Source organism: Liolophura sinensis, chromosome 6 (genome assembly GCF_032854445.1).
Source record: "Liolophura sinensis isolate JHLJ2023 chromosome 6, CUHK_Ljap_v2, whole genome shotgun sequence".
Taxonomy (NCBI): domain Eukaryota; kingdom Metazoa; phylum Mollusca; class Polyplacophora; order Chitonida; family Chitonidae; genus Liolophura; species Liolophura sinensis.
This window is the reverse complement of record NC_088300.1, coordinates 74,299,292-74,323,003: the sequence shown is the minus strand read 5'-3', so window position 1 is coordinate 74,323,003 and position 23,712 is coordinate 74,299,292. Positions and strand designations below refer to the sequence as shown.

Genomic DNA, 23,712 nt, shown 5'->3' with positions numbered 1-23,712 from the left:
ATCTCACAACACTTGTACTAATTTTTTTTTTATAAATGTCCATGAAATCTCGCGAAAGTGTGGATTGGTTAGATAACTTGTCATTCATGGTAGCCATTGTGTTAACTGCCCCGAGTAGCAATCATATGAATCAAACCCACAGTTGTAGAGCTACATCCAAGTGCACCCATTGTGTTGCGCTGTTGCCATTGGAACTAAACAGGATATTTGGCCTGCTAAATATACCAGCGTTGAATATTGTAGTCTTCAACGGTAGATTAATGCCGTATATACATCTCTGAAAATTGCGAACATTATATATACGTTAATGTTATATTTGTAATCGATCAATCGTTTCATTGTTACATATAGGCCTAGTCCAGTCTTCTTGCATGTCCAAGAAAATCATAATAATAATACATAACTGTTTCGACACACTACTTAGACGGAACAATGTAGTATTTTTTCATGTGGCTTCATGGCTTCCTCTCTGGCCCTGTATGAGAAGATCTGCCAGCAATCTGCGGATAGCCGTGGATTTCCCCAGAGTTCTGCCCGGTTTCTTCCCACCATAATGCTGGCCGCCGTCGTATAAGTGAAATATTCTCGAGTACGGCGGAAAACAATCAAATAAAATCAATTTTAAATAGAATTTCGCCTAACATGAGATCCGTTGACAATGAGTGTTACGAAACTGTGTTCAATGGACTTATCGCTGTCCCATTAACGTTACTCGGCTTACCCAGGGCACCCTGTTTTCTCTAACCTTGAAATTGACCACAGTCGTCAAAGTGAATTGTGGCCGAAATAATACCCTTCCCATAGAACGTGTTTATTGCTTAAAGGTAAGTCGTTAGAACTGTAGCAAAGTCCTCCAGAAACAAATTATAGACATGAACACTAGTTACTTCATTAAATTACTTTCATAAATCATAGTCTTGTATTACTGGATTGCTCCACAGAACAGTGATTGTTGATGTACAACATCTGACAAGGGGTCGAGAAAACTATCACTGCAATGATGCCCCCAAATATACCGAACACAAAACAGACCCAGTAGAATTACAAATGTATGAACCAATAACTTTAGCAGAGATTAAATAACTAGTCTCTAGTCTTAATACAGTTCAGCACAACTGGTCGCATATCTAGTTGCAATATATGTAACTCATCTATCCATCGAGTGACGCAGCCACGAGAGTTGCAATATCGACTTTCTGTTACAAAACATTTAACGGTAACTATCTTCAAGCCACGCTGCAAAGCTGTGGACTCTCAGTACAACTTCTGTTTTGCAGCGTGCTTTCTTTTGGAAATTTTATAGCAATAAATGTCCTCGATCAGGAAGTCGACATTTTAGAAAGGTTTTCGCATCGTAACTCTAGTGGCTGTGCCACTCAAAAGATAGAGGAGTTTCATATATTGTAACTGGTCGCACATCCCAACCATCTGCCCAGAGAGAGAAGCCTGTGACAAGGCTGTATAAATGCCTGTATTTATGCCTTCGCACTGTCAGACTAACCATGAAGTCTTAGCCTTAAAGTTCCACAGCAACGGATAATATTTTCGAGCAGCTATTGCACGGAAACCAATGGTCATTGAGAATCGCGGAAATCATTAAATATGCAAATCTTAATCACAGATGGGGCTGGTTTTTGACCTTTCTATAAAACTCCACAATGTCCATAACCTCTGCGATAAATCTGATCACAAGCGGACAATATTTGGAGCGGTTACTGCATGTGAAATCATTAAATATGCAAAACTCCAGAACGTATCCGGATGGTTTTCAAACTTAATGAGAAGTTGCGCAATGTCCATCAACCTTCTCAACAAACTTAATCTAAATGGAACAGTATTTGGAGGATTTATTGCGTGGAAACCAAAGCGTGTCAGACGAAGAGATTCAAAATAATATCCTTTGCTTTCCACCATAGCACATGAAAAGATAGTAATAATATTGTAACAACATAAAGATAATTTTAGCAGCCCAAGGAAACAACAATGTATTTAGTCAGATCATTTTATAACATGCCAAATAAAACTCCATGAACTTTGAGCGTAGTAGTGAGAACAATATTGTCTGATGCTTCACGATGAAAAACATTGTCACAATGCCAATTATTAATTGTATGATAAAAATTTTTATGAAATGCATTTGCCCTATAAAGTGTCAGATTGTCTCTATGTAGCATGTATCAGCAGCGAGGTACTCAACACCGTCAGTATCCCCCAGGCATGGATAAGGGACGATAGCCATCTGCAAGTTCAGAGGGGAAGAGGGCGGCTACATACAGTAACGTGTTAAATAATAACTAAAACACAGACGACGGTGGCTGGGACGCAGGGAAGGGGATGTTTGAAATCACAAGTACACGTCGGAGAGCACATTCAGTTTGTTCACAAGGATGGTCAGCCTGCCACATAACAGACTGCAAACTGTCGTTAGCTAGAGCGCACCTAGGCGGAGGTTGTAAACTACCGCGACCAGTTCTGTACAAGTCCACTGTAGCAGCATCACATCAGATGTAGCAAGCCCATTCACTCTCGTCTAAAACAAGAAATCTCATTGCTGTTTGCATTCGCCAGGAGTTTTCCGGTCACCCTAAAAGAAGAAACATACCAATCATGATATTAACCTCATCACTTGCAAATAACAAAACTATTACTTTCTGTCCTAAAAAAATACCTCCACAAAAAACACCTCATATCCATGGTAAAGCATGTGGCATGAAAACGCATACAGGTGTGAAATACTCGATACCGGCCAACCTGTATTTATAATGCACATATTTTTCTATGTAAATTTCCACGTGGAAGTCATAAAACCTTCTACAGTTAATGAAGCTATTAACACCCTTGATCACAATGACTACGTCATTTTGTACACCCACTCTTATTTTGGCAGAGACTGAGCAATCTGATCTTTGAGCTATCATATCTCCTAGACAATCACATTTCCACAGGTGGTAAAATCCTCATCAATATAAAACATTATACAATCCATTACTTATACCCAAAACAAAAGCTCTGTCATGTTGTCTCGTTAAAACAAGGCTTTATACACTGCTGAGTGGTGAGGTGTAAGCATCTCTTCTGATGTTTCACGATACGGAGAAAGGCTAAAGCCTGGAGATCACACGCTGCACCACATACACATAGCATAGAAACACACATACAATGGAGGTGGCTACACACAACTTGTACAAAAGCATCATCAAAATCAGAGACTTTTCACGTAAGTGCTTTGGGGTGAGTAGCAGAAAAAAAATCAAGTGTTAAGACTATATATGGTTGGAGGGTCACTCATAATGACATGCTTGTGGATTGTGGTGGTTCACTATATATACGGTAATGCACATCTCCACTGACCTACATACACGTGATAGTCGGTATTCATATACACATGGGTATCATAGAGTACATGTATGTAAACTAGTGTCAACAAAGTCTTAGTAACAAATAAAATTACATGGAGGCATTACATACGGTATGAAAGGTCCTAAATGAATTACAACAATTTGTCCTTACTCTTGCTTAATACAAAACTTACAAAAATTTCAATTCAACAATACATTTATAGAAGTCCTTAGTGTTGCATAAAGTGTCCAAACACTTTTTTTAGCTGTTGTCTGAATGTTGCCTTTGTTAAGTGTGGGCAGCAATTTGTCATGAATTTAATATGCTATTAATATCAGCAACAACATGTGTGGGAGTAAGGACTCTAAAACCATGCAACATGGCAGGTGGATAGCACACTATACATAAGCCAGAAGACGGACATGCCCAGATACATCAAAATCAAGACGCTAACCTGATACAATGGTGCCAGAGTTAACAGTGCTATCTCTTAACTATGCAGTTTCCTGGCAATAGGAAAAAAGTGAGAAGACTGTAAAACTATGGAGGGAATGCTAACACAAACAAGTGGAACTGTAATCACGGGGAAAAATAAAGTCTCTGGTTTTGATGACGCTTTTAAAATAATATAAAACGCTAATGGAAAATGAAATTTAATTCTAATTATCCAAAGCTAGATTTGCTAGCAATTATTTCCATTTCGTACATTGTCTTCCAGGTGTTTGTTTGTATTTTTTCGTTCTGTTTTAGTTTGTTTCTTTCCGTATGTGTTTATACTTGAATGAAGTAACATATTCAGCAAATGGATAAAAAATCAAGTCAAGGTGGTTAAAATTTGTTTCAAATAAAAAAAAACCTGTAAAACCAGCTAATATCTTACAATCATTCATTTTTCAAAATGTGTATGTTCATGGAGGCAAAAATTTCTACATGGTAAATGTTTCCTGTTAACTTCTTTCAAGAACACTGAGCTTGAGTGAAGTAGAAGGTAAAATATGTGCTGGTGGTGTTTCAGGATTTCATAGGCCATCTCAGTGGATCAGCTTATATTGATCTACAGGAGGGACAGTAAACTCACCTTTGGTTCATAGTCAGGGTCATTTTCATCATCTTCCTCATCATCTCCATCCTACAATACAGATTACATATTACAGCTAACCCTCTGACTACAGGATACACTAACAGACAACCACTGTTAACTGTTTGGTGTTATACTTTGTCTGTTCCCATTGTGCAGTTATACTGAAAACTGTATCCAAAAGTTTCAATCCACATTTACAATTATACTCTTAATTGTGAATCCTTTATTTGCACATGCATATGACATTTGTTTTAATAAAAAAATGGATGTAAAATTCTCACGCCTTTTAAGTTAGGTTAACTCCAAAGCCTTTTCTTTGGTGAATCTGTGATCTTTATATTAATTTTACTGCTTTATGAAAAAAACTGACTCTCACTTAACAATTTTTAGCATAGCTAAAATGCTTCTTCAACAGGCGAACCATATCCTACTTCATTTTTGGTTTTTCACCTACTGACAGTTAACCTGCGGATTTATAAGCCAGGAATGCAGGTGCTATATGAGAAAATGGAACATTTACAGAAAACTGACCCAGAACTATCATATTTCTATAAAATAAATCCTGTTTGTACGGAACACAAATAAGGGGGTATATGAACACAATGAACAGCATTGCCACAAAACAATAGCATGCTAGCAAATAAAAGCAGACCAAAGCTGAGCTAAGCATCAGACCTGTCAGGATTCATTCAATTCTTAACAGATGTTAGTATCAAAAGTTCAATGCTACATACTAACATTCTACCAAACTTTTCTAGAGATTTTAATGAAGCCGACATTTAACCATATATAATGTCAGTGGTGAGAAGAGAATCCTTCAATTATACCACCCTCATCCATCATTTGACAAAACCCTATGCTTCATATCACAGTGACACATTATAAATTTACCACCTTAATTCATCAAGGCAAGTCTAATAATCAGAACAGAAAATGCTGGTCAGCTAGCAGTGTGAAGAACTTCAACTAAGCTTAATAGTGCAATTACCTCATCTTCCATGCCATCGTCTTCATACTGCAAATAAAACAGAAATAAAGCATTTGTCAGCAAGCTTTAGGACAAGTAAACCACTACAAGCTAGGCAAGGGGAGGTAAATCTACTATTTCTGTTACAGTGGGAAAGTCAACTAGCTTGTAAGTGTATGGTGTACATGAAAGCATTTTTATATTTGTCTTGCAGATGTCTTGATTTCTCATCTAATGTTTGTTAGTAAGGAAAATTCAGACAAGAATCTGGAAAACGATCAGATTAACAGCTATTTCCAAAGGTGAAAAATAGGAGTTATTCACTGCAAATTAGGGATTTGTTTTGATTTCATGTGAAACCATTTCCCTACACAGGAGAGCACAAATTCAACCTGCCTGTCAGCAAATAAAAGAAAACAAAAGGCTGAAAAGGAATTAAATTTATCATTAGAGCAAGCTCGGGTATAACTCCATCTTCTGCCCGTTTCTTCTGGAGCGACGACAGTTTAAAATAATGAAACACACAATGTCATCCATTGAGAACTTGTAACATAAAACAATGACCACCAAGTGAAGTTGCTGTGTTCTTTCTAGGGTAGTCAAATGGTGGTATATTTTTGTGCTGGCACAGCTGTTAATTTCAGTTTTCAAAATTCTTCAACACAGACCACTTAAAAATGTTTCCATGCAATCCTGAATCCACTTCCATGCAAGCTGACTCATTCATGGTGTATTAGTATAAAATCATAGCAATTTGGACATCTACAAATGGTTTTAATAAAAGGGTAAATTTTTGAAAAGAAATGCCAAAATAACGAGGGTTGATAAGATTAGGGCCTCTTTCAAACATCACAGGGAAAAGACAGAGATGGCTGCGACTGAGAGCATCAAGCAAAAAGGGGGCATGAAGTACAAGAAGCTTGCCTTTTTGTTCAAGGAGAAGGAGAATCCCGCCTCCCAATGCTTATTGAAAAAAAAAACCACAGGACACAGAAGAAAACCCAGCTTTCTTTGAACTTTAACACCAGCCAAACACTACCCACAGCAGCTTTGAGCTCACGCCATACGGGTCAAGTACAGACAACCCATGCAAAGATACTACCTGCATCTGAGCTAGCCTTACCATCCGATAAGTTGGGATCTACGCCAAAACACAGAAAACACAATTTTACTACGTGTTCTGTGACTCATGTAATACACACAGGCCAGCTGTAATCTACATGTATCAGCATAGTAAAAAGTGTACGCATTTTACAGTACAGCCTTTCCATAGAACATTCCAGTGATAGGAACATGACTCTTTCACGGTACAAGTGATTTACATAAAAATTTCTCAAAATCTGCATATTGCTTGAGCATTTAAATCAGGGGCCACATTTAGAGGAACCACCCAAACGAAAACGAAGAATTCCACACTGAATTCTTGTCTCTTAAGTATGGTGTATTTTAAATGATGACCTTCTTTGTTTTTCTGTAGCTATATGCAAAGGCACTCTCCAAAGGTGCTTAAGTTTGAGTTCAACCAAATCACATGACACAGACTTGTACCACAACATTCTTACAGACATACAGAATTGCCCATTCAGACGAAGAAAAAAGCCCCCATCCCGCTCCCCCCACCAAAAGAAAACTAAACAGAAAAAAGTGACACAATGGATGACAACACTGTTCCTGATAACAGATAGAATCATTTCATTATGAACCGGTATGGCGAAATTAAATATATGTATAGTTCTCGGAATGAACACATAACTGACAACATCGTCATGTCTAAAACTAGTGCAAGAGTTGCAATCGAGATGCACATAAAATATTCCATCAAGAACAGAAGAAAATAAATGAAAAGGAAAGGAGAAAAAATGTATGACACAAGACATTTTCATGGGAGCATGTCCCAGAAATCCTTGCCTAACATATAAAAATTATAATTAAGCTAAAGGCACTGTACGAGAAAAGTTCACCAAAATCTCCTGGAAGAGACTTTCATTGTAAGATTTTAGATCCACTCCGTCAACAATTTGTACTTACTATCCCCGAGCAGCAAAGGATTCCCACAACAAGGCTAACCAGAAAGTTTGACATTTAATAAATCAATCATTCTCTGCCCTGACCCACTTGCGGTCCCTAACAGTTCTTATAACTTTACCACAACAGTTAGTGAGATGAGAAGCTCTTGACGAATTGACAGTGATGTCTTTCAAGTTATCTTTAGCCAATGACAAAATGAGACCAAAAAAATAAGCCTTGATCAGGTCTGCCATTCTGCTAGTCCAACAGCTCTGTGAAGTGAACAATTTGATCACAATATACAACATAACAATTGGAGAGAACTGGGCAAGCTGTCAAATCCATAGATGGTTCTGACAATGTTTACACTGTAGAACATCACATAATCCAGCAGGAAGAGAGAGTGCCAAGTACAAAGAGGATATAATAGTCAGCTTGTCATCATCAACGAGAGGAGTCAAAAACATGTTTTTTTATGTACCAAAGTATCAAATGAAAAGAATTCTGTATGCAGTGGTTGAGCTTGCAAACCTATTTTGCAAAAGTTGCATGTAGGTACAGGAGTAGCCTGGGAGAAAATTGACACAGGAGATGGGGAAACCTGGTGAAAAATTGGAAATTATATATCCTGATTTCACAATCTGGCCAATCCCATTTGGGTAAGCCTGTGTTTTTTTTTGTTTTTATTTTGTCACACAAACATGTGTGAGTATTTGTTTTTCCTTGGTTTTCTCTTAGTTAAACAAGCTGCAAATTTCACGACTTTATCCAGACAAATTGCCCAGGTGCAATAACAATTTTAGGCACAAAACTGTCTCAAAAAAACCTGAATCAACAGGTCAAACCTTCTGTTTGATATCTTATGTTTTCTGATTTACTCAAGATCTAATGTCTTGTTTAGCATCTGTTGCAAAATCCAATCATATTTACCTCTTCATCGTCTAAAGCCTCTCCTGTGAAGTACAGAACTGCCCTCGGAACCAAACGCTCACGGATAAAATGACCGATTTCAAAATCATTGGTTAGCTGTGCCTCCACCTCTTCATCCTGAAATATTACAAAGGTGGGTATGAAGTCAGCAACGCATAAAGCAGATTAACGTCCTTTTCTCCTTGAAGTATTTGTCTTAAACTTTAAGGAATTACATTCCAAAAACAAGGTATGGTCAAGATTGCATGAACCTGAAAATTTCTATCCTGCTCTCCTTAAAGCACTATTTAATATATTCTCATTATATCCAATGCCAAAACTGAAACATGACTGAGCTGCTAAGTAAATTCATTCAAAATTGGAACGAAATTCCCAGAATTGAAAACATGAAAATGTGAAAAGAAACCAAATTGTTTTGTTTGCATAAATTCACATGACCCATCAACCTTTGTAAAAGATACCAAGGATAAAATCTGCACATCTTTTCCTATATGCACATGTTAGAGAGGCGGCAGAAAATAGTTGAGAATGACAGTTGTAAAAACAATATCTGCTGAAGAAAATGAACACTCACCAATTCAACGTCATCACCTTCTGGAACTGAAAAAAAAAAAAAAAGATCAATATCATCAACTTATCGCTATTTCAGGACTTGTTGGAAATCATAGTAGTTAATTTATGTATTTAGTTGACTGGAGTTTCACACTGTAGTCCAAAATATTCCACTTATACCACAGCTTCCAGTATGATGGTGGAAGGAAAGCGGGGGAATCGCCCGCAGACCTTCCCACATATGGTTGTTAAACTTTCACATGTTGCAGTACATCATGTAGTCATGTAGCAAACACTGACAAAAGAAAAGGCATGTATGTAGGTATGCCTGGGACAAAAGATAGAGATTTTAATCAGTAGACTTTTTTGTCATTATGAGGTTAGTCACCCTGAACAGATGCATGTTTATACAGTTGACCAACAAAAGGCAGAAAATCAAATATTTCTATGCTTCACAAGTGAGCACCTGATGCAGACAGCATGATGAAGGATCAATGTCTGGGCAATCTCAGACATTTCATAACATACTACAGTTGTACAACCTGAAATACTCACCTGCTGGGGGATTGAAAAAGTGAAAGAAAGACTCATTCTTGACGGTTTTTGTCACAGTCCTTGTGGTGCCCCGCCCTTTGTGCTTCTGTTTCTTCTTGATGGCTTTCACTGTGACATCCTTGCCTTTCTTCCAGTCAATTGTACATCTGGTGGCAAAAAACAGTACTCCTAACAGCTGAACTTCATCCACAATGTGAAACTTACAGAAACATTCTTCCCTCGAATTATAAGATAAAATTAAACAGAATATTGAAAAATTAATCCTAGATGCATCTAAAATGTACATGTACCAGTGAACTAAAAGCAACACCTTCGAGAGAGAGTGAAAAAGCAAGTTTGTCGTATCTTGTGGGTAGAACATCCCTGAATCTCTATTTGTTCCCACTTATGAACGATGAACATGAATTTTGTGGTATTATTACAGAAGCTATGAAGCAAGGCATATGTAGATTTGTGATCCAAGGCAACGGTGTTCTAAACCCTTATTAGTATGAAGCTATTCGTTCCGTGCTTGACTAGGAGCTCCGTTACACAGCATTATTTTGGACCTTGCATTTCCATGCTTGACAATTAGTTCAATACGACTAGACATTCCATTCTGCTTACCCTTTACATTTCACAATTTCGGGTCCTTCAAACGAGAAGGGATCAGTTTCATCTGGGTCTGATCTCATTGTGTATTCTTTTGTCAAGACTGTATTTGTGAAATAATCGTTAGGTTCAAAATGGAAGTATAGAGTGAATCCCTGAAAAACAAAAAAATGAGAACACTGGATAACAAGTGACTGCCAGACAAACACAAAGCCTAAAGTCAACGGGTTTATTTCATTTATTCGACATATTTCACACCGAACTCAAAAACATTTCACTTCCACGATGACGGCCACCATTACCAATGGCTGCGCACAAACGCACAGCCAGAGAGGAAGCCAGGGTAGCCTGTACTTGAACTCCCAGTGATTGCATTAGTGAGAAGCTTCTGCTACTTGAACTTGATCCAAGGATAAGCCACATCATATATATATACATATATATATATATATATACAGCTAGAGATATCATTAAATAGTTTTCATTTTAAACTTAAGCAACAGAGGCCAGGTTGGGTTAAAATAAATAAATAAATCAGAAGCGAAATGACTGGCACTGAAACATTGTTTTTCTTTCCACAAACTCTTTGAATTTATCTGCCACAAAGAGAACAATGTTAAGACTGACCATGACTGGAGAACAATGTTAAGACTGACCATGACTGATGATACTGGATCTGTGTATTTGACGGTTATATCAGTGAGGTGCTGTAGTATTGGTTCATCATGATCCTGAAAACCAAAACAACACGTCATAACTAAGATGCTTACAGGGACATACCGCCCGCATCGAAAAAACTATGCAGTTATTTCAGATCTCATCTACATAGAGACTTCCAGATGTCTACTGACACATATCTAACTCTGAGTGAACTATCAAATGTTCAGTTTTATTTGGACTTTCCCTTCAACCATCCACTCGCTCAAGTCACAATATTTAGAAGTGGAATTTTTTTTAGTCAGTTACCTCCCCTTGTTTAGATGACTGGAGATGTTCAGTGACCTTGAAATGTCAGACACAACACTGTGGTGTAATTATGCGGTCTGCCATGTAACTTCAGTTGGACCATTGGCAATTTTTTGTAAGTACTTTATAAAACATTATTAAGAGAAAGAAAGTTTGTATTTGATTAAGTAGACTTCTAATTTGCTTTCTATCTATCTTATTGTTTACATGTGCCACCCACGAGCAAACGTTGCACTGTGGGGAACTTTGCGCTGCCTCATTTGCATGTTATCTCCTCGAGCGGAGTCACAGATTTCCCCAAATATTTCTCTTAATTGACATTTTGTAAAAACTATAGGCCCAGGAGGTTTAGTTAGGAGTCAAATGCATCTCATTTTTGTTTTAAATTGAACCAACTCAAAATTCTGAATTTCTTTCGGCGGTATATCCCTTCAATTTTGCGATGTGACAACAGATCCATTCCATGATGTGACAAAACATCATGTGATATATAAGGACTACAACACAACCTGGTATCAAAAAGAGTAAGTGAATGAATGATTATGACTTAACACCACTTCAACAGTATTGCCTCCATACTGTGGCAAGGTATTGCAAAAAAAGATAGTTAAATTGCCAAAAAAAAGACTTCAACAGAATAGTTAAGTTTAACTCCAAAGGTGATAGCCTTGCTTGGGTGTTTGTTCAACCTAATTTTGTGGTGCTGTAGAACCACTCATTAATACTTGTTACTCTCATTACTCCTGTCCTTGGGATGTTGATGAGACCTTAAACAGAAAAGTCTTACACTTTTTGTGAGACAGTATTAACACCAAAATTAGATTGACTCACATCCACTTGCACAATACGCTCATCTGTCAAGTCTGTTTAAAATGCGATCAAAGGCAATATGGTTGTAATAATCCAACACCAGACATTCCGCATTATAGGACCGATGTCATTATATGAGAAATCAACAAGATTCCAAACACTGATAAAGTTTATCCCTAAATACATTACACGTTTCATTCCAAGGAACTTAAGCTTACCTGAATATACTCTGTTAGCATATCCACATTCTTAAATATTGTAAGCCAAAACTGCGGAATTCCTGATGGATCCTCCTCTGCCTTAGCTGAAACAATCACAAGATATCAAATATGTTAACTAGAATACAGATGTCCGAAATACCATCCTCCAACATTCCCCCCCCCTCCCCCACCCCCTACTAAGAAAACCTTAAAATAAATGAGAAGACGTCATGTTGCTTAGTTTGGCTTCATACAGATTGTTTCATGGACCATTTGTGGTGTGTACTGATTGCACTAATGGTACATCCAGTTTGAATGGAGAAATGTAGCAATCAGAAGAGAATGGAGTGTAAATGAAAATCCAGTATTGCATTAAGTACCTGGACGGGAGTAATTATGAAAATAATTACTTGATTGTAATTAAACTTAAGCATGCACAAGTTCTGATGATGGGAAAGATGTGCGTTAAGTTTCATCAGTCGTTGCAGTAGTTTGGGAGAAGGTGCATTGACAAAATCTTGCCTACAGACAGGGTGATTCCTGTATACCCACTTACTTTGATAAGCGCATCTTTTGCGTGAAACTTTTTCCCTTACATTTGACCTGACTGCACACAATGGACAGTAGCATTAACCCTTGAGTTCATTACCTTCAGTTTTAGCCTCATCTTTCTTCTCGTCTTCTACTTTAACTTTGTCTTTCAGGGCCTCCTGGGTGTTCAAAAAACGAAAAAACAGATTTTTGCTAGGACATGTGCAAAGCATCAATACATGATAAAGCAAGAAGCTATACGAAACTACAATACAACAACAACAAAAATAGGGAAAAAGAAGTCTACAGTAATGCTACAGAAAATGTTTCCACACTTTAGTTAACTACTGATGTGTTTATTTATGAACCTGCATCAGCAACTATCAATACTGACAGATTCCAATCTGAAGGAGACCATCCTGGGACATTTGGTGAGGTAGAACAGAACATGAAATAGAGTTTATGGCATATTAATACAAAGAAAACATTTCCTTGAACATTTAAGGGCTACTTCTTGTGTCTCCCATTAAAAAGAAAAGATTTTATCTTTTAAGTCATCCAACTTTATTTTACACTATACATGCGAATGAGCTGGAATGACACAAGTGACCCACTAATACTAAGGTATGTGCAATTTAACAGGGACAGCATAAGATGTATAGGATTCTGGTCCTGTCTGCTATCTGCACGACATTACTAAATGTATAGGATTCTGGTCCTGTCTGCTTTCTGCACAACATTACTAAATGTATAGGATTCTGGTCCTGTCTGCAATCTGCACAACATTACTAAATGTATAGGATTCTGGTCCTGTCTGCAATCTGCACGACATTACTAAATGTATAGGATTCTGGTCCTGTCTGCTATCTGCACAACATTACTAAATGTATCGGATTCTGGTCCTGTCTGCTATCTGCACTACCTAACTAAATGTATAGGATTCTGGTCCTGTCTGCTATCTGCACGACATTACTAAATGTATAGGATTCTGGTCCTGTCTGCAATCTGCACAACATTACTAAATGTATCGGATTCTGGTCCTGTCTGCAATCTGCACGACATTACTAAATGTATAGGATTCTGGTCCTGTCTGCTATCTGCACAACCTAACTAAATGTATCGGATTCTGGTCCTGTCTGCTATCTGCACTACCTAACTAAATGTATAGGATTCTGGTCCTGTCTGCTATCTGCACGACATTACTAAATGTATAGGATTCTGGTCCTGTCTGCTTTCTGCACAACATTACTAAATGTATCGGATTCTGGTCCTGTCTGCAATCTGCACTACCTAACTAAATGTATAGGATTCTGGTCCTGTCTGCTATCTGCACGACATTACTAAATGTATAGGATTCTGGTCCTGTCTGCTATCTGCACAACATTACTAAATGTATAGGATTCTGGTCCTGTCTGCTATCTGCACAACATTACTAAATGTATAGGATTCTGGTCCTATCTGCTATCTGCACTACCTAACTAAATGTATCGGATTCTGGTCCTGTCTGCAATCTGCACAACATTACTAAATGTATAGGATTCTGGTCCTGTCTGCTATCTGCACTACCTAACTAAATGTATAGGATTCTAGTGCTGTATTAGTTCATTTAAATGAATGTTCTATTTTAAACTTCTGACATTCACTCGGATACCAACCTAATGGACTTGGTGTCAACAACCACCTTCAACCAGATCCAGACATGGGAACTGTTGGTCAGAAAAAGCTTGAAGTTTTTGAAGAAAGATTCACAATTCCTTGCCCTACCTCCAAATTACATTAGCAATCACAAGTTCCGATGAAATCAATTCCTTTTTGTTTTTTTCTACCTTTAAACAAAAAAGTCTGAATTCAGCCAACTGGAGGAAAACTCCCATGTGTGCAGACGACACATACGAAACAAAAAGCAGCCTTTTTGTATCCATCTTGGTTGGATTGCAAAGAATAGAGTTATGCACACAGATGGCAATGAAAATACGCAACTCATTACAACAGGTACTTTTCAAACATGGCTGTCAACTGCCAGTCGTTGCGCCCTTTCAAAATTCTCGCAGTAAAGTATTAAGACACTGAGTGGATTTGTTTTGTTGGTGTTGGTAGTACATTAAGATGATGAATAACATCCCAATGGGAATGAACACAGAAATTGATCTAAGGAAGTGAGCATGATTGCTATGAGTGTCAACCGAGGTTTAAAACCTGTGCCATATTTGTTTCAGAGACAAGGATGAATTTCAGAATTGGAAAATAGCATCCAAGGGCAATTAGATGAAGCAGTCATGTGCAGGATTCTTGTCATCTGTGGCATTACCGATAACTTTGCCTCCTCCCCAATAGCTTCTTCCTCTTCCTCCTCATCACTTGGCCAATCACACTCATCCTCTGTGGGCTCTGTTGAGCCTGTCACAATCTCTTTACGCTAAAATAATATAAACACAGCAAATTACCCTTTCAGCAGAAAAATAATTCAAGCAACCTGCAATACACTTTCTGGAGAATGTCGTTTGTATCCTACTTGTGAAATAGTATACACTAAATCATCCACAAATTTGACCATATACAGTTCATTGTTTTAATGTATTACAGGAAAGTTATCTGATTTTTACAGGCTATTTTATGACTTTTGCGAAGTCTTCAAGTCCTCCCTATTCGAACATTACATTTTAGTTCATAAAATCTAATGATCTATCTCCTCCAGTAGTATGGAAAGTGTTGGAATTAAAGCAATCTGCCTGAACCCCTTTGCCAACATTGGAATGTCACATAAAAGTGCAGCACTATTTCTTGCCTGGAAGTGTTAAAGGTATTTGTTATTAACACATATGCAAAAACATAGCTGTGTAGGAAACGCGTGCTTGTAACACAATGTATGCTATTTGGTACAGGTTAAGAACATACCTTATCATATAGGGGTGCATATTTTGCAGCATATTCGCACTCTAACTTATGGACTTGTACATAAAAATCAGCTTCAATTTTTGTGGCTTCAAACTGAAGTTTCTTCAGCGCCTTTATTCTCCTTTTCACCACCTTTGGCAAACTGAAACCCAAAGGAATTTCATATAAAAAAGAAAATAGTTGAATTGATCAATAATTTTTCCTATTTTGCAGTCCATTTTACAGGCAAAATCACATACCTCTAATTCTACTTATATTAAAACAATATAACAATAACAGTCAAGACCTTGTTGCTGTGTGTACATGAACAAATTACAAGAAAACCCATTTGTGTGTACTTGCAGGATAATAACATGAAATCAGTGCAATTACTATAATGGTAATATGTGATAGTCTTTTCTCGACAGAAGTTAAAGGAGAAGAAAACTTCAAAAATGACACTGTAGGCTGAAAAGAGCACACTTTTTTTCTATCTGGTGGTACCTGCTGCATAAGTTTGCAATTTTTCCTCGCCATACACGTAAAGTCTGAGAACGGCAAAGCTGGCATAAATCGCTGAGTTCATCGCATCCTCCATCTTTAACACCCTGTAATTTATGCTGGGGGTGTGTTGCATCTCAACTAATGAGAGTTGTTAAAACTGCCAGCTTTTTCGTGCAAACTTGGAACCTATGTCCAACATTCCGGTGTCCCGATTTTCAAGCGGAAAACGAACTGTACTATTCGCTACCTTCTGGGAAGAAGAGTTCTACCGGAAATGTACGAACTGCAGGCGGTTTCCGACGACAATTCTCCTCCTAACACAGAAGACTTCAGGACAAGTTCTTAGGCAAAATGGAGTCGCCCACAGAGGATTTTGGTGCTGACTTTATTTATAATTTATCAACTTGAGGTACATATCAAAATTTTTTTATGGCATGCATCTGAGAGGAAATACATACTCTTTTCAATGGCATTTGTTTGATATTCAAATTTTCTTCTCCTTTAACAATTTCTTTTACACCATATGGCAAAAACTTGACTAGATTAATATTAAACCATTTCATTGAACAAATGTGCAAAATTCTTGTGAATGCGAAGGTGACTGTTTGACATGACTTGCCTGGCTATGTACCCAGAGGGTGCGCCCACCATGCTACCCAATTTACTCTGGATAGCCGCTAAAACTTGCGGGTTCTGCAAATACTGGTTAGTGATGTTATCCCCAGCTGCTGTACGTCCATCTACGAAACAACAGATTACATTCCATTTGACTTCATAAAACTGGTGCAAGGCTTTCTAGGGCATGGATATGTTGGGCAAAAAGTGCACATACAGTACTGAGCTGATGTAGACAAGATTTTTTATTTATTTTATTTGACTGCTGTTTTAAGCCATACTCAAGAATATTTCACTTAAGCGACGGCAGACAGCATTATGGGGTGAGGAAACCGAGCAGAGCCAATGGAAAACAAACAACCATCTGCAGGTTACTGGCAGACCACACATGCACAACATTTTGATCATTTCTGTCTCAACTTATCTGTCCAAACACAAATAGAACAGTAACTTGCCACTACTGGCTATGGACTGGACCCACTAGTATGCCTTGTGCTTTAGCAAAGAGAATTAACTTCAATTCCAAATGTATCACTACAGCAATTATCTCCCCTTACTTCAGATAATGAACAAAAATATGTGCGTATGATACAGCTAAGGCCTGGTCAGGTGACAAGAAACACATGACTAAGCATTTCTTGTAAGTCAGTCTTCTGTCTGATTCATTTTTACATCCTATATTAACACGTGGTCTGAGTGTAAAATGGCTACTCTTCACGCTACATAATAATTTATACCTATTCTAGCCTTAGAAATAAAGTAGACCTGAACAAATCATTTATTTGATTGGTGTTTTATGCCTTACTCAATCTTTCACTTAAACAACGGCTGCCAGCATTATGGTAGGAGAAAACCGGGCAGAACCTAGGGAAAACCCACAACCATTCGCAGGTTGCTGGCAAGCCTTCCCACCTAAGGCTGGAGAGGAAGCCAGCCATACTTGAGAGGACTTAAACCCACAGCCAGCTCACTGATGAGAGGCTCCTGGGTCATTACAGGGCTCTAGCACGCTAACCAACTGAGCCACGGAGGTCCCACTGAACAAATTAAGTCAATACAAAAAAAATGCCGTACATAATTACTTGGGTGAATTCCTAAGCCTCTTTTTCAATTATTATAATGAGTGTGACAAATCACTATCAATCATTAACAGTGTTCTTCAGCTCATTTCCACCACAGGCTCCGCATAGTGTTAAAACCATTATGTGTAAGTATGATCATCATGTTACAGAAGATAATAGAAGAGTTCATTTGATAGCAGTTACAAGCCACCTGGAGAAAATGGAACAGATTGTTGCTTACTTTAACAAACTCTCCTATATTACTTCATCTAACTCTGTTAGGTAACCTAATGGAATTCCTGTAATATGTATGTATTTTCGTCACTTGGGACATGAGTATACCAAACCAGCCAGTCAAAATGGCAGCCTACGTTAGAAAATTGAGCTCCCAATTATAACTGCATGCCCATTGTTTTCCCCTGCTGGTCCCTGTTCCTAATGCTTACCTTCTCCAACTTCTTCACTACCTTCGTCAACATCTTCCACCTCTTCGGGGTCCGTCTTTGTATCCTTTGCACTGTATCAGAAAAAAGTATTGCAACCTCATCTACGCAAGCATTTTGAACAGGCACTTTAAAAGAATGGAGTTTTCAGTTTTTAACATCCTCTTGTAATAGTGAATTGATCTGAATTTGATTTAATTGATATTTTACGCCATAGTCAAGAATATTTCACTTATATGACGACAGCCAGCATTATGGTGGGAGGAAACCTGGCAGAGCCTGGGGGAAACTCACAACCATCTGCAGGTTACTGACAGACCTTCCCAGGTATGGCCGGAGAGCAAAATAGTGAATTGAAGCTAACCTGTTTTCTTGGATCAATAAGTGAGTCGCTGTGAACAAATACGCAACAACAACATACAGAGAACTACCAATTTTAACACACATGAGCAATTAAAAAACATAAAGAACTTGAAACTCACGTTTCTGGATCTGCCATCTTTACCGACTTTATTTCACGGTCTGAAACACAGATGTTAGTCCAAAATTTCAGACTAGAATTTACAACAAATATTGTGATAAGCCTACAAAGAAGTCATGTAGCCATGAAACAAAGAAGTCTGACATGAAAATAACTGTTAACATGGGCATTTATAGACAATGAATTAAACTGAACAATCCTACAGTTCCCCCGCATTCAAATAAACTCATTCTCATCCTTTATAAACACTGTGAATCTGGAAACACCTGTAGTTCATGTAGATCATGGACTATATATAATTTTAGACATTCATCATAATAATGAGTCTATAAAGGTCTCTCGCGAAACATTTTCGAACCTCTGCCTCCTCTGGTGATTTCGATTTCATTTTGCAGCTGAGTTTTGAATACTATCTTCTTGATTTACTACCCTCACCAATGGCACTAATTAACCTGCAGTCTTGTGGTCAACCTCACCAATGGCAATAATTGACCTGCAGTCTTGTGGTCAACCTCACCAATGACACTAATTAACCTGCTCTCTTCTGGTCACCCTCACCTATGATACTAATTAACCTGCTGTCTTGTGGCCACCCTCACCAATGGCACTAATTAACCTGCAGTCTTGTGGTCAACCCTCACCAATGACACTAATTAACCTGCTCTCTTCTGGTCACCCTCACCTATGATACTAATTAACCTGCAGTCTTGTGGTCACCCTCACCACTGACACTAATTAACTTGCAGTCTTGTGGTCACACTCACCAATGACACTAATTAACTTGATCTATTCTGGTCACCCTCACCACTGACACTAATTAACCTGCTGTCTTGTGGCCATCCTCACCAAAGACACTAATTAACCTGCGGTCTTGTGGCCACCCTCGTCAATGACACTAATTAACTTGCTGTCTTGTAGTCAACCTCACCACTGACACTAATTAACCTGCTCTCTTCTGGTCACCTTCACCAATGACACTAATTAACCTGCAGTCTTGTGATAACACTCACCACTGACACTAATTAACCTGCAGTCTTGTGGTCACACTCACCAATGACACTAATTAACCTGCAGTCTTGTGGTCACACTCACCAATGACAACAATTAACCTGCTGTCTTGTGGCCATCCTCGCCAATGACCTGCCGCCTTGTGGTCACACTCACCAACGACACTAATTAACCTGCCGTTTTGTGGTCACACTCACCAATGACACTAATTAACTTGCTGTCTTGTGGTCACACTCACCACTGACACTAATTAACCTGCTGTCTTGTGGTCGCACTAACTGGTAGGAATAAAGATGGTACCGACCGCCTGGCTATCTTTTGAAATGGCATGTGATCTGCTTGTGGTTTTGAAATTTTCAAGAAAACTACTTTATGCCATCTCAGTCAGTAGACAGAACTTCAACCTTCACATTCCCAACCATAAGGGTGTAAAAAAGAACAAAGTATTTTTGTGTAGGTCAATTTAGGTGCCATAAGCTGGTGTTTGATTGGTGTTTTATGCCTTACTTAAGAATATTTCACTTGTACAGCAGAGGCCAGCATCACTGTGGAAGGAAACCGAAAGTCTGGGGGAAACTCCCGGCCATCCACAGGTGGCTGAATGACCTTTCACTTATGGCCAGAGACGAAGCTAGCTTGAACTGGACCTGAACTCACAGAGACCGCATTGGTGTGAGGCTCCTGGGTGATTGCGCCATGATGCCGTGCTAATCCCCTCGGCCATGGAACGTAATTTAATAGACTTAGGAGTTTGGAAATGTACACGTGGTTTTTTTATAGGCAGCTTTCGACTTATTTAATCTCAGATGTGTCCAAGATTCTTTTTGAGATAAAAAAAAAAAACACATTTAACTTGGAAAGTAGGCCTTGTACGCCATAAAAAAAAATCAAGGTTCTGACCAGAAAGGTTTCGTTATCATTTAAATACTTAATAGCCACACGCTCCAGTCAAAGTAAGATACAAAGCATTATCTTAAACACAGAAATATAGACCCTGACATACTAAGGAATTAGGCCTAGCCACAAGACAGTTACTAAATTACCCTGTAATAAGTTCATTTCATTCTCTTTCATGATTATATATATCTGAAAAGAATCTCACAATCAAAGATCAATTGGTCATTTCTGAAGTGTGATAACTGATAAAACCTTTATAAAACTCCAGGGCTTTACTTTCAACAGGAATCCAATTCTCACCATGACGCCCGTAAAACAAATTTATGGGAATCTGCTTTCATTCTCGTAAGAAAGTGACAAAAATAACTTTCACAATGACCAATTGTTCTCCAATATCCAATTCATAACAATGCCTCTTCTAAATTAGTGGACGTACAACAACAAACAACACTGTAATGCATGTTTTGATAGATTTCGTTAACACAGTATTTCGATCGGGTGTAACAGGTGATACATGTACCTTTCAAAACATACAAAAACTAGAAAGTCTATCCAAGATGAACCAAGATCAAAATACACTGTGAACTAATTTTGAAACTGAATTGCAGCAAATTCTTTAACACAAATTAACTGACAAATAATGAAGTACAGCAGGGGTTGAAATAACCGCTGGCCCGCTGATAGTGAAATTTTTTACAGGCTGCCAAGAGTAGGGATAAGAAAGTCCAGTGGGCCAAGCTAAATTTTAACAGTGGCAGGTGGGTGGGATTAAGGGCTGTATGTACACGAACTCTGGTGAATTAAGGTGTGGTGGATAAACAAAGTGAGAGTTCATTCGTCTTTAGTTTGGTAAATCTTCGGCATACCGGTAAAGGTGAAAGAAGAGTAGATAACAACATGTGATGGTTTCTAGTGAATGTCTCTATGATACAGGATAAATGTCATGGCAATGTAGCAAATCCATTACAAATGTCAACATCTCCATAGCTACAAATGACTTCTGTAGCTGAAAGCTTTGGTCTAAAGATGGTTTACATTTTACTAATAGGGCCCATGCGAGGAACGCTGGCCCCCAATATTAAGAAGTTTAGAACAGCCGATTTCTTAGTAACAAGCCTCTAGTATATAAACTTCTTAAAAAAAAAACAAAACAAATTGTTCATATCACCAGTAACTAGTAATCATGTAATTCATTGCACAAAGATAATAATGAACTAAATATATATCTGATCAATCTACAATGTTAAAACTTTACTGGCGTGGTACTTTTTTCTATCATGAAGGGCCTAAAAAAATTGGGGAAGGGCCAATTGATATCCCTGCTGGCCTTTTGTTTGTGGGGCTTATTTCCACCCCTGTATAGTGATATTTATGTCACTCGGAATACCCAAAACTGTTTGATTTTATTTACCACGTATTAAAACTTGGAGTACGTGCATACTTTGTGGTACAAGATTTGATCTGGATTCTGGTGGATTCCCTCAAAGCAACCCTACGGGAATCGATTCAGATTCTGGCCAAGAATTACAAAAATAAAGGCCTGAATTCCTAACATAAACTACTAGTTTAAGTTAATATACAAGTGAAATATTCTTGAAAACTACGGAAAACAACAATCAAATAAATAAATGTATAAATAGAAAAAAATCGGAGCATGTCTAATATTCCCTCTACTTTTCACATTGGTAGTTCTCATCATGGTCAACATGGAATATAATACAGAAATGGGGCGAAAAAATTGGTAAAAATGGTGTGATTCGACAGGACAAAGAGAAAAACTAAAATTTACACATCTGTACCGTGTTGATGTCGAATCAAATGCTGAACATGATCTCATCCAAGGCATATGCTGTCGAGTTAACTTCCTTTGATACACATGCATAGCCCGCCACTCGACCACGAGGCGATCATTAGAACGGAAAAGAACAGTGAGTCAAATAGGAAGTAACCTAAAACCAAGCCCACATTTAGACAGCATCTACTTCGGGAGCATGTCATTGCCAGCTGTACAGCATAAATTCCTCCAGATCTATGAATAGTGCTAAGGACTAACATGGCTGAAACAACGCAGAAAGACACGAGTCGGAGAAATATGCTGAGATCACCGTGGAAAAAAAAATGATTTACATCTTAAACAATATTCCTAGGGAGAATTTCTATAGACCAACGTAAAATTGATTATTCAACTTTAAATAAAACACTGTTAAACTGTAAGTTTAACCTTGATATCTGTTACCATAACTTACTTCGTTGTTTCAACACAACACGAGTCAGCTACACGAGGGAAGATGGCGGCAAATATGTCCAATCTCTACATGATTGTTGATTGGTTGGATTGTTAACTGTAAAATTCTATTGTCCAATGGATAAGGTCCTTACATTTTCTCTCTTCCCAATCATTGACTTTGGCGGGAATAGTTATTCATTGTATTGTACCTGGCAACCAACACATGTAGTACATGTATGTGGGCTTACGCAGTTGTGAAACGAAAGCATGTGACAGCTATTAATGCCCTTTAGACAGCATATATTTTGCAGCTATCTTTACGAAATAAAAATTGGGAAGCATCGTGTTGAAATTTAGTTTCAACTAGGCCTGGTTTATTTTTAGTTACCGGGGTACTGAAAGGATTGAGTAGCAAGTTCTACAACTTATTTAGACCAACCCTCGCGTTTAAAATTTTACACAAAGGTTGACGAAGAGGCCTTTGTATTGAAGTAATATAGCAGAATTAAATGGAGCGGGAGGAGGTTACCAGGAAAGTATAAACGGGTGGGAAAAGTATAGGGAAAACAAAAGTTGGGTATAGTGTTATGTTATTTTGGAGCGTTAATGAAAATCAAAATGCACCGCTAGTTAAATAATTTGAGTAAAAAAATCTTTACGTTAATGAATCTGTTGCTATATGCAACTTTATAAATATATTATTAGGCCTACCTGTCGCCGAAATTTTGCCCAGCCGTCGACTAAAAGGCTTAAATGGTTATCCTGACCTACATAAACTGACGGCCAAAAGAAACTTTACGACTCCGTGAGTTCAATTTAACCAGCCTTTTCAGTAAATTAATTACCAAATTAGTATAGGAAAACATTGTACGAAGCATATTCCCATGTGTGACAAGCGTCATATACGCCCACACGAATTTGTTTTGAGACAAGGAAGAAAGTTGAAAAATCACGTAACCCATGGATGGGCGCAACTGCACATGTAATAGGTGTATAAAAACGTTACACAGAGTGTAAACTGACCAAAAACCATCAAAGTAATGCCTCGATTGACGCCAGAACAACGCGAGAGG

The 23,712-nt window shown here is 38.1% G+C and overlaps 1 protein-coding gene across 8 annotated transcripts; it reads right to left on the bottom strand.

The window, feature by feature from the left end:
• Positions 1 to 790: 790 nt before the first annotated feature.
• On the bottom strand, positions 791 to 22,705 carry LOC135466646 (nucleosome assembly protein 1-like 1). 8 transcript variants are annotated; one of them, XM_064744251.1, is made up of 18 exons: positions 22,659 to 22,705; positions 18,509 to 18,548; positions 18,030 to 18,100; positions 16,527 to 16,647; positions 15,425 to 15,566; positions 14,839 to 14,945; positions 12,648 to 12,718; positions 12,017 to 12,102; positions 10,679 to 10,753; positions 10,038 to 10,177; positions 9,432 to 9,577; positions 8,899 to 8,924; positions 8,325 to 8,441; positions 6,511 to 6,528; positions 5,409 to 5,435; positions 4,418 to 4,468; positions 3,794 to 3,845; positions 791 to 2,584 (listed from the first exon to the last, which is right to left on the bottom strand). In XM_064744251.1, the coding sequence occupies exons 2-17, from the start codon at positions 18,523 to 18,525 to the stop codon at positions 3,834 to 3,836; spliced, it is 1,227 nt and encodes a 408-aa protein (XP_064600321.1). In that variant the 5' UTR covers positions 18,526 to 18,548; positions 22,659 to 22,705; the 3' UTR covers positions 791 to 2,584; positions 3,794 to 3,833. The 8 variants fall into 8 exon arrangements, with proteins under 8 accessions (XP_064600321.1, XP_064600323.1, XP_064600322.1 ...); XM_064744253.1 differs by lacking the exon at positions 5,409 to 5,435; XM_064744252.1 differs by lacking the exon at positions 6,511 to 6,528 and having other exon boundaries at positions 792 to 2,584.
• Between the last annotated feature and the right edge of the window lie 1,007 nt (positions 22,706 to 23,712).

What these genes read in the sequence shown, in the direction of transcription:
- LOC135466646 (XM_064744247.1), bottom strand. An exon ending in AGATGAGGCTAAAACTGAAG is followed by an intron (nt 12,103 to 12,647) that starts GTAATGAACTCA and finishes TGATTGTTTCAG; the next exon opens with CTAAGGCAGAGGAGGATCCA. An exon ending in AAGGTGATGACGTTGAATTG is followed by an intron (nt 8,442 to 8,898) that starts GTGAGTGTTCAT and finishes GTAATATTTCAG; the next exon opens with GATGAAGAGGTGGAGGCACA.